Genomic DNA, 15,943 nt, shown 5'->3' with positions numbered 1-15,943 from the left:
AAGCCGCATTTGTTCTGGGTAGTGTCCGAAACGGCTGGACCGATTTCGACAGCACTTTCACTGAAGGGTAACTTATATAGTCGGGTATGTTATAGGCTTTTTATCGTAATATTGCGTGGACGAAATCGCGGACAGCATCTAGTTTTAACATGCAAGATGAACTCATTGTTTGATTTTCATTTGTTACTACGTTACGTTTGAATATATTTCTTTGCATCATCATCAGCTTGCCCTTACCCCTGTCGAGGTTCAGAATGTGTTGCTCTTCCATAAATTACTATCAGCCGTCATATCTGAATCCACTCCCTTCTTAGGCATCTTCTTTCACACAATCCTTCCATACTCTCTTCGGTCTTCCTCTACCTTTATAAAGACACATTAAATCTTCGTCCTCTAGTCGCACAATATATCCAAACCATGCTATCCTTTTGCTTCTCGATAACTCGACTACTGGTGCTATTTTTAAACTTTCTATAATATACACACGTTCCTAATATGTTTTTTCACAGAGGCGTTGAAAAAATTTCTACATTTTCGGAAAGATTTCATCATCGTAAAAACAAATCCCGCAGACTGAAATCCGAGTGACATGACGTTGTCAGGTCCCGACACAGCGCAATAGTGACGTGAGTTTACGGATGAAAGCGTTCAATTTCCTACCACGTGAACTGGAGTAGAGAATTTATTAACATGGATATATCGAAAATTCCTAGTACAGAAAGTAAAGTAATAAATCTTTAATAAATTTATTGAACAATAAAACAGTTGAAAATAATGTTAAGAAAACAATTCTAAGATGCTTTGCCTAAAGAATGTAACGCTCAAGATCCGACAACGATCTGAACAATGTTAAGGGCAAATAAGGCAGTATATAAACAAAGCTAACTTCCTTGTTAATAAACGTGTTATGTAGGTTAATTTAACATTGAACAAATTCTTTTTCTCATTTTAAACTCCTTTCCCCCCGTAGCCAATTGTTTCGCAATTTAGACATATAAACAATGGGCGATCCGAGCTGCCAGTGGCGTTGTCTGAGCAAATATTAAACCTTTGTCTGCGAGGCCTGACCCAAATAGACGGAAGACCGCCGATACTAATTCCGCTCTAAGGCTGTCTGTATCCAATCACGTGTGGTTATTGCGAAATGACTGTGGGGATTTATTGTATTTGCTAACCTATTATATTATGATACGTACTGTATATATGTTTATTATAGGAAATGTGAATATAGTTATATCTTATCACTGACTCCGAAGACTCAAGTAACCAGTGGTCAGGGCTGCATAGACATGAACCTCCTTACTATGCGTGCGGTTTCTTAAATAGCTTTCTTTTGAATGGAGCCCTTAATCCAACTGCCTAGTGAGAGCTTCTTGAGATGTTCGTCGCAGCTTTTCGCTATTAGCCCATGCACCGAAATGATTAACCGAATAGTGATAGTCGATATCATATCTTACTAATAATAATGCGAAAGTTTGGATGAAAGGATATTTGTTATAGTCTGTAGCCCAAACTGCTAAACTGATCTCGATGCAGTTTGGGAGAACACGTAAGCAACTCATTTTTTTTAAATTCCAAAGCTACTAAATTCATATTTTAATAAAATTGTTGCAAGCATCACCTATTTCATGAATAAGGGAACCGTTGTCCGTTACGCAATTCAGTCAAAGAAATTGCATTCATTTGAGGGATGATCAGAAGAGTTTGTTCAACTTTTCCTTGTTAACACTGAATTTTAACTCAGCCCGCTTTCCACTTTCCAACTCTGTTGGTTTTTTGCAAAGTTTGTTTTTCAACTTTGCTTTAAAGCGAACCAAGTGACAAAGTTTTTTCTAGCTTCATGCGGAATTCATTTTAACGCGCATAAACATCATATGTAAACTTAATTTTTTATCCATGATTGCGTACCACAAAACAGTTAACATAAAATTAATTCGTCTAAAAATAAAAGGTATCTATATCGATAGGAAGATAGAGTTAATATAGTTAAAATAGACAATCATAATTCAGTCTTAGATGATCTTTTTTTTATATAACATAAGGTGGCAAACAAGCAAGCGGCCACTTGAATCCGCCAAAATGGCGAACTGACCACTGCCCATAGACATCCGCAATTGCTGATGCGTTGCCTACCCTTATCCGACGGAGGAGGAGACGCACATAAAGAGGATATTTCCCTTTCCTATGCATCTCCTCCACTTTCAAATCCACTTCCTCTTCCCATCCTCTCCTTATAAGAAAAGGGTGGTAAACAGAAATGAACTTAAATTAAGCGAATCGAACTTTGATTTATCCTTACACGTAAAGATGTAAGAAACGTAGTCATTTTCATAGTGTTAACATAAAGAAAACTCCTATGTCAAAATGTTCTGACTTGTATCGTATATTGTATCTATTTAGTTTTTAAGAATAAACTCTGAAACTACTCGACTCGACTCTACTCGAATTTCAATCTTCTTGCTTTCTTTCTGCTACATGTGTTACTAAATAACTTAGGCATCTATTAGATATTTTTTTAACTTCCGTGTGTACAAAGTTGCGGTCAAAGGCTAGTGTAAATATAAATAACATTCCTAAATTTTGAGAGTCATAAAGTTTCATGTCCACGCTGTAAGTGCTCGTCTTCCGGTCAAGAGCGTTGTGTGAATTCTCGTAGTTTATTAAGTGTTTGCGGTCGCTAGTGTACATCGAATATGAAAAATCTTTTTGGTACAAGTAAAACAGATTATACCATATAAATGTGTTTTCTAAACTTAAATAGATAATAAACCATCCGAAGCCAGGTTGCATGATGATGAGTTGAAAAGTTGTTTCAAGAACCATTGACGAATGGAAGTAAATTTCATCAAATCTTCTGGATTAAGGGTGTGATTACATTGTATTCCTTGTTGTTACCAATTGAAATAGGAATTGCCTTTGGAAGAGATTTTTCGCACGACTCAATAGTTGCACTCTCCAATATGAAAATGAGGCACCGAAATTATTTATTTACTTTGTATCTCAGTGAAGAAGTTTTATGCACTAACTATCAGAGGTACATTAATTAATTTAATTACCATTAACGTCTTCGCTATAACTTCTATATCATGAAGTTTGCAAGGAGAAAATGTAATTGGAGTCGAGTTTAATGGAAATAGAATACTTCAATTTTGAAAGTTAGGTAAAATTTGTTTAACTTTGCAAATGGTTGGAGGTTCAGTAGTTTAATAATTTGTATTTTTTTGGATTCCTAGTTATCAATTAAATAATGTTACACTTAGGGTGTTAAAAAGTAGGCAAGCAGTTAACTCGATTTGCCAAAAGAAGTAACTGTTGCCCATTGACATCTGCATTTGCGGATCCGTCGCACCTTTAAGTGACAGGGAGAGGATGCCCAGAAATAGGATATTTTCCTGTACCGAAGCGTCTTTACCCTAGTACATACCCTTATCATCGCCTGTTATACGCGTGGCCGTGATATTGCATCATCGGAATCAGTCCCTTTCATGAAAAGATGTTATTATGGTCTTTACGACTGTTAATAACTTACATTACTAATAAGTATTAAATTTATTATAATTCGAACAACGATTTACAGAAGCTAATTTACCTTTATTCTGAATATTATTAGCATGAAAAAATCTTTGAATAGAAAGAAGTTAAGCCGGGACTTGCTTTAATAAAATTCAATTTTAACTTCTACTTTCTGCAAAGTTTTCCCACTTCCGTATGAAAGTAGGGTGAAGGCAGTTTCATTTACACTGGAGGACTGTTAATATTCAGTCTACGATATTGCGAGCTTTTACCTACAAATACGAGCATAAATAAAATACATTATGTAATATCTACCCTATTAAAAATGATGGTTTTTGGTAACCTGCCTTCTAAAGTAGAGGTTTGTATGAGACTTGACAAACTTACCCTTTCGGTGGCCTTTCACGAGCACTTTCAACATTAAAAAAATGGAATCTACCACAACGTCGATACAATATTCAAAATTGGAATGAATTTTGCAACCGCATACACAGACTATTTTAAAATGACCTCTATAGTGATTATACGGTAGTCAGGCGTAGATACATCGTATACTGGTCGGCCGCGTGTTGAACTGACACGGGTTATTTCCGGCAATATGGCTACGATACGCTCTACCACTCTGATATTGACATGCTAAAGGCAGCAAACTGCCCGTTCATATGCACCAAATGCGCTTACTAACAACGTAGTCAACTTAATCTCGGGGATAAAAAAAAGTTATGCTGCAAAGAATTAATGCAGCAAGAAAAAAAAATTAAAAAAATAAATCTGGGGTGTGAAGTTTTAGAAAACATTTATAAAAAGTATGAATAGATTCTATAGAAGAAATTTTGATATAAAGAGAGGGATGTATGCTTTAAGATAAGCATGTAAAAAATGTATGATCCTGTACCAACTAACTCAAAGCATACAAAAATTCATATTATAATTTCTTTTACAACTTACCATTGTCATCATCAACCAGCTTTTTCTCTATGGAGGATCGACATATTATGTACGGCTCTTCCATACATCTCTATCATCCGTTATATCTCGATTAACTCCTTTTTAAGGCATATTCTCTTACACAGTCTATCCATAATGTCTTCCTTCTTCATCTACCTTTGTGGCCATCCACATTTAATCATAATACATTGTAGAATTACGCGGACCATTTCTATTCTATTGTTACTAATGTCGTTGAAAATTTAATTATTAACAATAAATTAGTATTCAGTTATCATGCTTAAACGTCAGAAATCACTTATTTTAAACACAAATACACGTGTATTTTATAATCTTTGTTCTCAGTAGTGCTTTAAAAAAGCAACCGAGGACATTAATTAGTAAGCCAGGCCTGCTCTATTGTGGCCAGAGCAATTGCTGGGGAAAGCTAATAGCACATTGTACGTTCACTTTTATATTTCTTAAGCATACCTTCATTTTTTAAAACAATGGACTATTTATTAAGTGGAAATGAACGCTGTTATAATTACTTTAAGCTTTGTTCTGAAACTTAATTTAAGTTTGCATATTAAATTGTACATGAGGATCAATTACTTATTAACTAGCTGTGGATTGCAGGTTTACTTGCCACAGTGATGTTGGCGTACGAAAAATAGTACTATCAGGGACTGTGGCAGTGTTTCACTTTGAAAGCTCCAGTCGGTTGAACGATTTTAATTCATTGAGATGACAAAATAATTTGTAGGGCACAGCTTATAAATGTGTCTGTGCGAAAAGAGGTCGGTCAATAATTGTTGTTTATTTTTTGTTTTCATTGGTTAAAAGTAAAAATAATAATAAAAGACTTAAAGCACTTCCTATATCTTACTAATATTATAAATTCGAATGTTTAGATGGATGGATGTTTGTTAAAATTTGTAGCCTAAACGGCTGAACGGATCTCGATGAAATTTGGCATAAATGTAGAGTATAGTCTGGGAGAATACAAAGGCTACTAATTTTTTTTAATTCCACGCGGACGGAGTCTCAGGCGAAAGCTAGTATTGTTATAAGTCAGATAGTTTTCAATATATATAATCTAATTTATTAAGTACTTCTTACTATAAAATACTAAACCGCACAAAACAACGTGTAAGCAATGTGTTTGTATTGTTATAATAGCGCAATTAAATTGGTTACTTCGATTTATAACCCAAGACAGTCGGCTTGTACGTCATCCTATTAACCTCCCGGAACTATGACGCTAACTAGATAAAGTGTACTTATAGAAGTCGTTTGGTGAGTACTTAAACTCTAACTACCTTCACTTCAGACGATATGCTGATGGTTAGAGAGCACGATAACTATTAACAAGTATATGTGTAACTTGAATATGCCTTATTTTTTATACAAAAGGTAGCAAACAAGCAAGCGGCCACCATAATCCGCCAAATTGGCGAAGCGATCGCTGCCCATAGACATCCGCAATTGCAAATGCGTTGCCTACCCTAAATCAACGGAGGAGGAGACGCACATAAAGTACATACATATCTAGATTTAAAAACCTATACTAGTAGCCTATGTGCATAGACTATGTCTACGTCTATGATAAATTTCAACGACATACGTTCAGCCGTTTTGGAGACAGTAAGAAACATCTATTCCTCCAAATTTTCACATATATTATATTACTAAGGTTTGTGAATTAATTGCTTCTGTTAAACAACTACGCTAGTATAGAACTGTTCACTTTATACTCGCCTTTGTATTTGTTTTCCTTCCTTATAAGAACGTCGAATAAATTAAAATAGTGTAAATATTGTACTGCACAAATCATTTACCGAGCATTCAATTCTTCCATCTATTTCATTCGACCAAAATAAATTTAATGATTCGTTAGTCAAGTTACTGCGGTTAAGGGGCAAAGAGGCAACGGTTTATCGGATTTCCATTTAATTTGTAAATCTGAACGCAAAATCCATGCTCATAATACACGGCTACATACTTCATGTTCAATTCACTGAACACAAAATACTCATGAACGTTGAAAATGGCAGGTAAAAAGGTTTTATGCGGATTTACAATAGTGTACTCAGGGGAAATTTCTCACCACTTTATAATGTTCCACTTGACGTGGTATGCAAATATTTTTCAATTCCACATATTATGCAGTTTCTTTAGACGACTTATTAATTTTCTTCATTTATATACAAAACTTTAGAAACATGTACACTGCATAATTAATTTTAAAACCGAAGGTCTATACAGGTTTTTAAAATTTACAAATGCATAAATATTTACAGCAATACAATTTTAACTGCTTAAAATATTCCCATAAATAATCTGAACGGGTTTTTAGGAGTAGACTCTTGTTGATAAAAACAAAACTTAGCTTAGATAATTAAGACCCAATAGCATACTTTGTGGTTTCTTAGGGACCGTACACACTTGTTTTAAGATCAATTTCATACGCGATAAAAACATCTTGACTCCACTTCCAGTGGAAACACTTTCGATCTGTCTGAAAGGACCTTTAAACCTACAATATATGGGATTATAATAAACATGTAATGTAAATGCAATCAAGATACACCACAAGATATATGTTAGTGTGTCAATGAAATGTACTGAGAACACAAACTAATGTTAAAACCATATTAAATGAAGCTCAGAGTTTCGTCGTCAAGTACGAAGCGTGCAGATATAACAAATTGCAAATGCCGAGTACACAAATTAAGTTTTGGAAAGTTTCCAAACGTGTGTTATGTTACATTGCAAAACATGAGCTAATCGTCAAAGTTAATTGCCACTGCTAATATAACACAAGGATTTTCGACGCTACATGTAAATACGACCATGTTGATACTTACAACAGTTTTGCATTTCCTCATTCTGATTAATCTAACTTTACTTTGTACCAAAACTTAAAGTCATACGTATTAATTTGCGCACTAACTTGAACTTGATGATGTTTTCTTACACAAGAAAGTATTAAGAATGAATGTGGCTACATAGGTAGAGGAAGACCGAAGAGAGGATGGATGGATTGTGATAAACGATATGACGAAGGGAGTGGATTCAGATATGACGGTTGACAAAGATGTATCTTGATCAGTGCATAATGTGCCAACTCTCCGTATTACTGGACTGAATTACGTAACTTGATCTTTACTTTGTCTCAGTTTACAATCTGATTTCTTTTTCTGTCTTCAGCGCCATCTAGTTTGTAAAAAAATAATTAATTGGCGTAAAATGTTCTCTTAATTTTAATTAATTTCTTGCCTTCGTCTACTTTAAAGCACATTTTACTTTTATTTCATTTCTTATGTTTATAAGTAGTCTATCTAATATTAAAGTTATAGAATACGTAGCATATAAGCACAGTATTCCATTTCCTGTTTAGCAAACATAGCGAACTTATGAATTAACTTGCGAAGTGCGGAAAGTGGGTTTCATTTTGTTGTGTAAACATCAAGTTTCCAACAACTTGTTATACCAGCAGTTTCATTCTAATTATAAAACTACGTATATTTCTTAGAGCCTTTTATATGCGATATAAACCAAAAGTTTAAAAACATTTTGCAAAATTTTCTAGGAAACAAAAAAAAACATTGTTGTAAAATCAAGTTAAAAGCAAGCTCCTCTTATACGCCAAATTTATTTTTATTATCTGTATTTTTCAAGTGATATGTATTTGTGCTTATTATTTTACAATACGTAATGTGCAGGGAATGTTAGTCGTGTAAATACTGATCACAAAAAGAGATGGCGCTTGTATGAGTTTGTGACCGGCTTATCAGCTCATATTGTCCACAGTTTCATTAATTTAAATTTAACTCCAGTCCTTTGTATAGGACAATAAATCTGCTATTTCTCTTTCATACCTTAATCGATAGATTCTTTACCTCGAAATTAAAGTAATATTAAAGTACCAAAATCAGAAGGTTTCTTTAGTGTCTTACATTCATAGACTTCAATTGAAAAACGTTTGTTTGTCTACTTTCGTTTCATTAGTCTGTTGGCAAACTGTTCCCGTTTATTAACGAATCTAAATTGCTTTTTCAATTTCCTCTGAACATATCTGGGGTACGAGTAATGCTCTCTAGAAATTCTAAAAATACTTTGTTGATTTAACATAAATAACACACTATATATTTTTGATTTAAACAAAAGCGTCGTCAACCCATGAACTAGGCTAGGTCTAGGGAGCACTTACCATTAATATGGTCTTATTCGTAGGAGTTATTATAATTGTTTTTCATTTCTATAGAAGAGAGAGGACGACAACTCCAAATAAAATATCTAGAGAAATATAAAGACAGTCTAAGAATGCATTATGTAGCTGGAAAATGAAAATAACTAGTGAAACGTATTCATTTAATCTTTTTGTATAAGAAACATAAAAGGAAAGAGTTAGCTTTGAATAAAAAAGACAAGGGCCAGTAATGTCGAAGCATGTGCCAAACTCTCATTTACGTAATTCCTTTCATGTGTTTTGAGCTAGTTAAATCCCAACGCCTTAGAACGGGCGCACACCTTAGACTAAATTATCGCACAATTACTTTGCGATTGTCGATTGATTTGCAGTCAATTCAAATGTTTAGTTGCACATCTAAAAATAGTGTGCACCATATAAGCTCAAAGGAATCAAAGCGCAACTAAAAAGTAGTGCTATAGTTTAGTCTATTATATTACCTGTCCGTATTCTGTACCGGAGGTTATAATGCAACGACTGTTGCAACGTTTGATGATTTATTTAGAAGTTAGTCCAATGTTTTATTCTCTGTGTTTGCACTGAGATGCATTTTATGAAGCTTTTTACCGTCGAAATGGAAAATTGCTGTTTTATGTAATTTGGGTTAGTGATTAACTTTATGGTTCCTAATGGTAATGTAAATATGTTGATTGCATTTTAAAAGTTATCTGTTTAAGAAAGTACTGGTGGTCTTATGATCAGTATTTACTTACGTTAACAGCATAAATTTTATGAAGAATGTAAGTAGAATGCATAATACATGAATCATAGTTTGTATTTAATGTAAGTTAGTTGTAAGTCAAAAAAACAGTCTTAAGATAAATAGAATGTAAAGTATACATTCAAATATATAAAAATGTGGGATTGATAAAGTTTTCTCGTTACTAAATGAGGTCGTGCAATAAATTTTCCAACTGCACTAAAATTTTTGATGAACAAATAAAATTTAATGAATGACTTTATTTGTAACTGCGTGTAATAATGACATATATCATATTTATCTCTGTGTAAATGAAATATCTACTGCCATTATGGGACCAATTTAATGAGATGTAATTTAAAATTTGTACCTGTAAACACGTATAGGTTATTTTTAACAGTGGTCAATTAAGGCATATAATCAGTATTAGCCTGTATTAAGTCTCTTTTTGGACATTGGCCTATTCGAATGCATTTCATAGACTTGGACTATGGATGAAGGTTTTTTCCAATTTACTTAACCCTTAAGTTTAATATCGTGAAATTATATAGCCTAAAGCGTGTTGTAAGTGTGGGGCTTTTAATTAAAGAAATAATTAATCAAAAATATGCTGTGATTTTTGACATCTTACGCCACGAAGAAGGGTGTGTTTACGCCTTATTATAGTAGTATGGATGATATAGATGTTATAATAAACCTTACAACATAGGTACTGTATTATCTTTTACCATTTTGAATGATATTATTGCTTCTTCTCTTATTAACCGTATTCTTCAAACGTAGAAGAAGACGCTTACGCTGAGAAATTACTCTAAAGAAAACATTAGTCACTTACTTGTGGCGCTTACTTCTGGTCCCAGAGACTCGAAAGCTTTCCCGAAGCTGAGCTTTAGCAGACGATCGGAATCTGAAAGAAGCCATCTAGTGAGAATGTGGAAAACGACAAGTACAAATTATTTTCACTCTTTCCCGTTAGATGGCGCTGTTCAATTTTATTTTACTGCCATCTTATGGCAAAACATCAAAACTGAACTGTGAAAACTCGCAAGGAAATCTGTATACCAAAAGTAGATGGCGCTAATGTCACTTTTTAAATAATATTATGGACTTTTATTTTCTAGTTTCAGATTACAAAAAAATAGAAACGTTGATTTTTCACAAAGTTACATTTATGTTTTTACGGGTGCACTTAAACTGCAAATTATTTCAATCTACAACTACGTTAGATATTTGCTGCAAAGTGAGCAACCAAAAGCCTTCTGGAACTTGGCCAATATCTCTATTCATAGTTCGGGACCTCGTTGTATGAAGTAGCTAATTAAGTTTTATTGGTACCGTATACAAAGATACGAGTTAGTTTTAATGTACAAAATACAGCTTAGAAATTGCTAAAGAATATTGAACCAAAATTGCAATACATACAAAAAGTACATACGTCAAAGCTACTATTGCTACCATTTAATTAATTATGTGTACATTATCATCATCAAGTTGCTCTTTGCTTACAGAGGGTCGACACAGTATATGCTGCTACTCCATACATCTCTATCAGCAGTCTATTTACTCCCTTCTCTAACATATCCTCCTTCATACATTCTTTATTCAGTCTTCCTCTACCATTGTACCCATCAATCAATCTTAATATTTTCTTATTTATATCTTCTTCCTCTAAATAGGCGATGTTAGTTTATGTAATGTACATAATATCTAAGTTTAATAATTGCTTATGTTGTATCTGCGATAATCCCTAAGGTCTCGCCCTAATAACCGAAATGGTCTGATCAAACTTTCATGGAAATGACTTCCTAACTTCCTACACGATTTTATCACATCTTATTATTACAGATGTTACAATATTAAGGTTTTGTTATTATTAGCGCTGTTAAACCTGGTGATCTGGATTCAACAGAAATTGACTTATTCCTAACTTTCTTTCTTTTATTACCAATCCAATTGCTTAGAATTGTTTGCATTTTAAATTTGTGGCATTAACAGACCTGCAGCGGTAGAATCCGGTGGCGGTTGAAAATGGAAAGTGGCCGCGAAGCCTTGGCCCGGCGTAGCGGAATTAGCGGTGAACTGCAGAAGGAGATATGGTCCCGTCGAGAGGACTTCATAACCTGAAAGAGATAGAAGAAATATAAAAAATTAATACTCGTCATACAAATATATAATGTTTTTTTGGTTGATTTCTGATTCATTGATATCCTTTAGAAGCAATATATTGCATTGCTCGTGTTAAATTTAGTGTTCCTTACATTCAGAAGACGATTGTGATTTTCTTGTTAGGATATGACTTTTACAGAAATTTTATAAGAGTTTATGATCATGTACTCTAGTTATAGGAACTTAATGGTAATTTCTCGTAATGTCGGCCTTCAGAACCACAAAGACCTTAATCGCCGGAGTCGTTATCCGTTCACCTGACTTAGCTCAGTAAGCTCCTAACGCAGAACGCTGACAAAGCCATTTCTGCAAATGGCGGACCGTGAACTGAACTATAGTAAACTTATAGCATTCCAATAGCGCACAAAGTTTATTCCTTTGATACCAGATTGTTTCTATGTTATAGACGAGCGGAAAATAAAAGCCTTTATTTACAGAATATAACATCCATCATGGACAAAAAGGTCGAGACAAATAAAACAAATACATATTAAATGTATCTGAAACCGTTATTTTTATACAATTGGATATATTTGTTTCAATGAATATATCCAGTTACGATACTAGATATAAAAATTTGATATGTGTGATTTGTTACACATAAAATTTGAACAGTAATAAAGAAATTCAAAATTGATTTCAATCTGATTTGATGTACAGAATTTATTGCAAAGAAATATTTTATGTTAAGAGATATAAACTATGAATTACTTCTAACGGCTGCACATTTGTGACGGATGCTATAAAGATTGAAGTTTTCCAGGAGTCTTTAAGGTAATCATAAATGTGATTAATATCGTTGCGAAGAGACAATAAAAAATACCTAGCAGAAACATAATCCAATGTACGAAAACAACTAACCAATGTCAATAAAAATAAGTTTAAACGGCATCCTATAGGTCAAAGATCTACGGCTTAGCAATGTTTGTATCAAATTCAGAACACGTTAAAACAAAGAATAAAGAACTCGATTAAAAAGTGAACCAGAGTAACCTTTGCATCACTATCAGAAGTTCAGAACAAATACAATCTTAATAAAAAGTACAAAAAAGAATAAAGAAATGTCAAACTATCTAGAAACTAATTCCCAATTTTTTATTGGATTTATGAAATTTAAAGGTTCATGAATACTTTACTGAAACCATATTATATAATTATGTTGCATGAATGTTGCACGTGTTGATAAGTAAACTATCGATTCTCCACGACCAACTACCTGACACTCACTGGTCCTTTTCGGAATGAATAATGTCGCCACAAAGTAGCACCAACTTAAGGTTTCAGGGTTGCCACTTTACTTATCTTTTATTGTAAACCAACGCGAGAAGATCGGGTAACCTTATACTCTTCTATTCATCAGCATAAAAACATAGTATTATCTCTCTTATTTTGATGAAGATGTTTGCCCTATCGAGGTGGTTCACTTATTTGATTATTAGGGTAGACTTATTATTGTGATGCACAGCATAAGTTTAGCACCGTAAGCCTCGTCTTTTACGAGTAGGTCTATATTTTTGACCAAAGAATATTGAATAGATAGAGATATAAGCGGCAACCCTGTCGGTTATTGTCCCAGTTACGATACGCTGTGATTGCAAGAAGCCACCTCCAATACCTAATTCTCAGGTTTTCTGTATTCAAACAATGTCTCTAGTTTTGTGGCTTACGCATTGTAAGACTTGAATGTGCAAATAAGACCCACAAGTTCTGCTTCGTAAAAAGCCCGAATTGTGTCAACAATAAAGGGTTTTCAGTCCCTAAGTAATAAATTGGAATGGCCGCTTCTTTTTACAGTCTGGGATCTTTTACATTTTGTTTATAAAGGCAAAGGCGTATATGGACCCTTATATTGTTATCAATATAAGGATTATTATTTTATGTGTATTTTATTGATCCATTTGGTGAAACTGACTATCATTCATCAAAACATTCGTTTGAATTGGAACGTGGTTTTGTTTCAATGGTTTTGAATGGCTGAATAGAACCTTACCTTAGCTTCTCCATTAGTGAATGGTGTATTGACCTGATAGCATTTTCAAATATGACTACAGATTCTTGCAATACATTTTAAAGTAATCAAACTTTTGAGTGAAACGTAACGTATCGTGGTAACGTTTTAATCATTGTCAAAGTTAAGAACGCCGCGGCCGGAAGATGGCGTGGTATCTTAAGTAGCGTTTAATCTCGAGCATCTCGTGTTTTGGAGACGTTAATCCATTAAAGCGGATGATCCCTACAGCATCGGGTTTGTACTAAAAATAATGTACAATCGTAAAATTAAGGCTCAACATATCTACCACTTCCTCCGCTTTCAGGATTCAGAATTGCTGATTTTAATTTGAAACGTAATTACTGCACGTTTACATATACATTTTGTCAACTCTGATATATCAAATGACGCCGTATTCTTGTTTTGTAGTACTTAAAATTTGAGGTTGCAAAATTCAAATTTTTTTTTGTAGCAAATGTAATAATTGGATGATCCACCAAACAAGGAAAAGGGCTATTAAAAGGAAAATAGAGGATAGTTTTGCATATCCTAGATACTTGTAAATCAAAATGAATGAAGTTCAACTAAAATATTCCATTAGTTCAAGAATTGCATCAGCAAAACAAAGCGCGCAGGTATACTAACGAATTGTCGTCGCGGCTGCAGAACTCGCTTTAGCACCGGCAATTCATCACGAAAGTTAGTTTTGCTCTAAGAATCTTTGCGAGTACCTCGGGGAGAATATTTCTTCCAACTTTTGAGATTGGAACGTTCTCTTTCTGTACAGCTATAAATCGCACGCGATAAATATATGTCAAGGTGAATGAATTAGACTTACTTTAAGTTCAAATTAAGGTGTGAAATTTCTAGTTTCTAATTTGATTTGTTTTATTATTTGAGCGAACAAACTCCAATGAACTACGCACGTTCTATAAGAAGACATTCCATAGTAAATTTAATGTGTCTTATTGTTTTCTTAGCGGCTTTCTATGACTTGTAAATGTTAATTTATTAAGACCGTTAACAAATGAAATGCAATAATACATTTTTCTCATGTATTTCTTATAAAAATCTTATTACTTTTTACTCATCTTTTTTGATCGTTTCTCTTAGTATTTTGCTCTTGGGAATCTCTGTAACAACAGTCGGAAAGGTACTTAATATATGTCACAATGAGATATTATAACGCCCACGTTCCCTGCCTTCTTGTATCTATTTTCCTTATGATTTGTCTCGTGTGTACAGGAGGACTCATAACCCTATTTCTTTACGCGTATCTCATATTATGTAACTTCACTTTTTTATTTATCCGACTTATAAAGGTTGAGACTTGAGATATTGTGACAGTAAATTGTTTTTTATTCGTTTAACGATTATTGAAATGACATTTATATATGTAACAGCGTCTTAAAGACCACGCTTAGACATCCAATTTAATAAACGTTCTAACGTCTATCAGATTGTAAGAGCGGGCGCTTTCGAAGTGAAGTGTTTCTGATTCGTTTCAGAGTTCAGTCGTTGGTCTTTTATAATCAGTATCTTAATTGTTCTAAAAACTTGTATGTTCACTAAAAGACAGTTTACGTCAGTAGAGTGAAACATGATTTAAAATAAAAAAAAGCTTCGTTACCTGACAGCTCATTGCAAAGCATAGCTATTGCTGGCGCGTTCGTGTCTCTGCCGTCAAACACCTTGATGATGTCAGCACGTTGTAGACAACTGGAACCACAGAGTAGAGTTAATGCAGTTAGACAATGCTAGTCATTAGCCATAAAAAGTGTTACCTATACTGACGTATTCATCAGTGAGTAAGCTCTTTGCACCTAGGAAAATTCTTTAATCATCGTTAATAAATGTGCTTTTTAAACTTTTTTTTAGAAAAAACTTATGACGTCTAAGAACCAAAGAAATATAAATGCGAAAGTTTAGATGGAGGGATGTTTGTTAGAGTTTGTGGCCTAAACGGCTGAATGGATTACAATACAATTTGGTACAGATGTGGAGAGAGTTTGGAAGAACACATAGGTTATTTGCATTTGTTTTTTTTAGTTTCGCGTGGACGGAGTCGCGGCGGAAATCTAGTGTTTAATAATTAAAATATGACAATGATAGTTGAAGCAGTCATTGAGATAAAAAAAGTGCGATTGTCGATTGTTTCGCAGCCAATTCAACTGTTTAGATGCACAACTCAGAATCGAATAGTGTGCGCACCTTCATAAGCTCATAGAAATCAAAGCGAAACAGTTGTGCGATAATTTAGTTTCAGATTTGCGCACGCTCTAATAAAACCGGCTTGTTTATTTACTGTTAATGCAGTTGTATATTGTAATTATAAGCCAAATGTAAAGCAAATTGAATTCTGTATGCGAGGTGAACCGCGCTGCGGACGGTC

General features: G+C 33.9%; 1 protein-coding gene across 1 annotated transcript in view; it reads right to left on the bottom strand.

Annotated features, from left to right (window-relative positions):
* Positions 1–9,724: 9,724 nt before the first annotated feature.
* The window catches only part of LOC106106175 (deleted in malignant brain tumors 1 protein-like), a 169,750-nt gene continuing 163,531 nt past the window's right edge, over positions 9,725–15,943 (bottom strand). The window contains exons 8-11 of the mRNA XM_013286721.1: positions 15,182–15,270; positions 11,393–11,515; positions 10,231–10,302; positions 9,725–9,765 (exon numbers count right to left, since the gene is read on the bottom strand). Coding sequence (XP_013142175.1) covers positions 9,725–9,765; positions 10,231–10,302; positions 11,393–11,515; positions 15,182–15,270 — 325 coding nt within the window. The remainder of the gene's footprint in view (positions 9,766–10,230; positions 10,303–11,392; positions 11,516–15,181; positions 15,271–15,943) is intronic.

The sequence above is a fragment of the Papilio polytes genome, unplaced genomic scaffold (genome assembly GCF_000836215.1).
Source record: "Papilio polytes unplaced genomic scaffold, Ppol_1.0 DF822289.1, whole genome shotgun sequence".
Classification (NCBI taxonomy): domain Eukaryota; kingdom Metazoa; phylum Arthropoda; class Insecta; order Lepidoptera; family Papilionidae; genus Papilio; species Papilio polytes.
The sequence above is the reverse complement of the archived record's forward strand: the minus strand, read 5'-3'. Positions and strand labels throughout refer to the sequence as shown.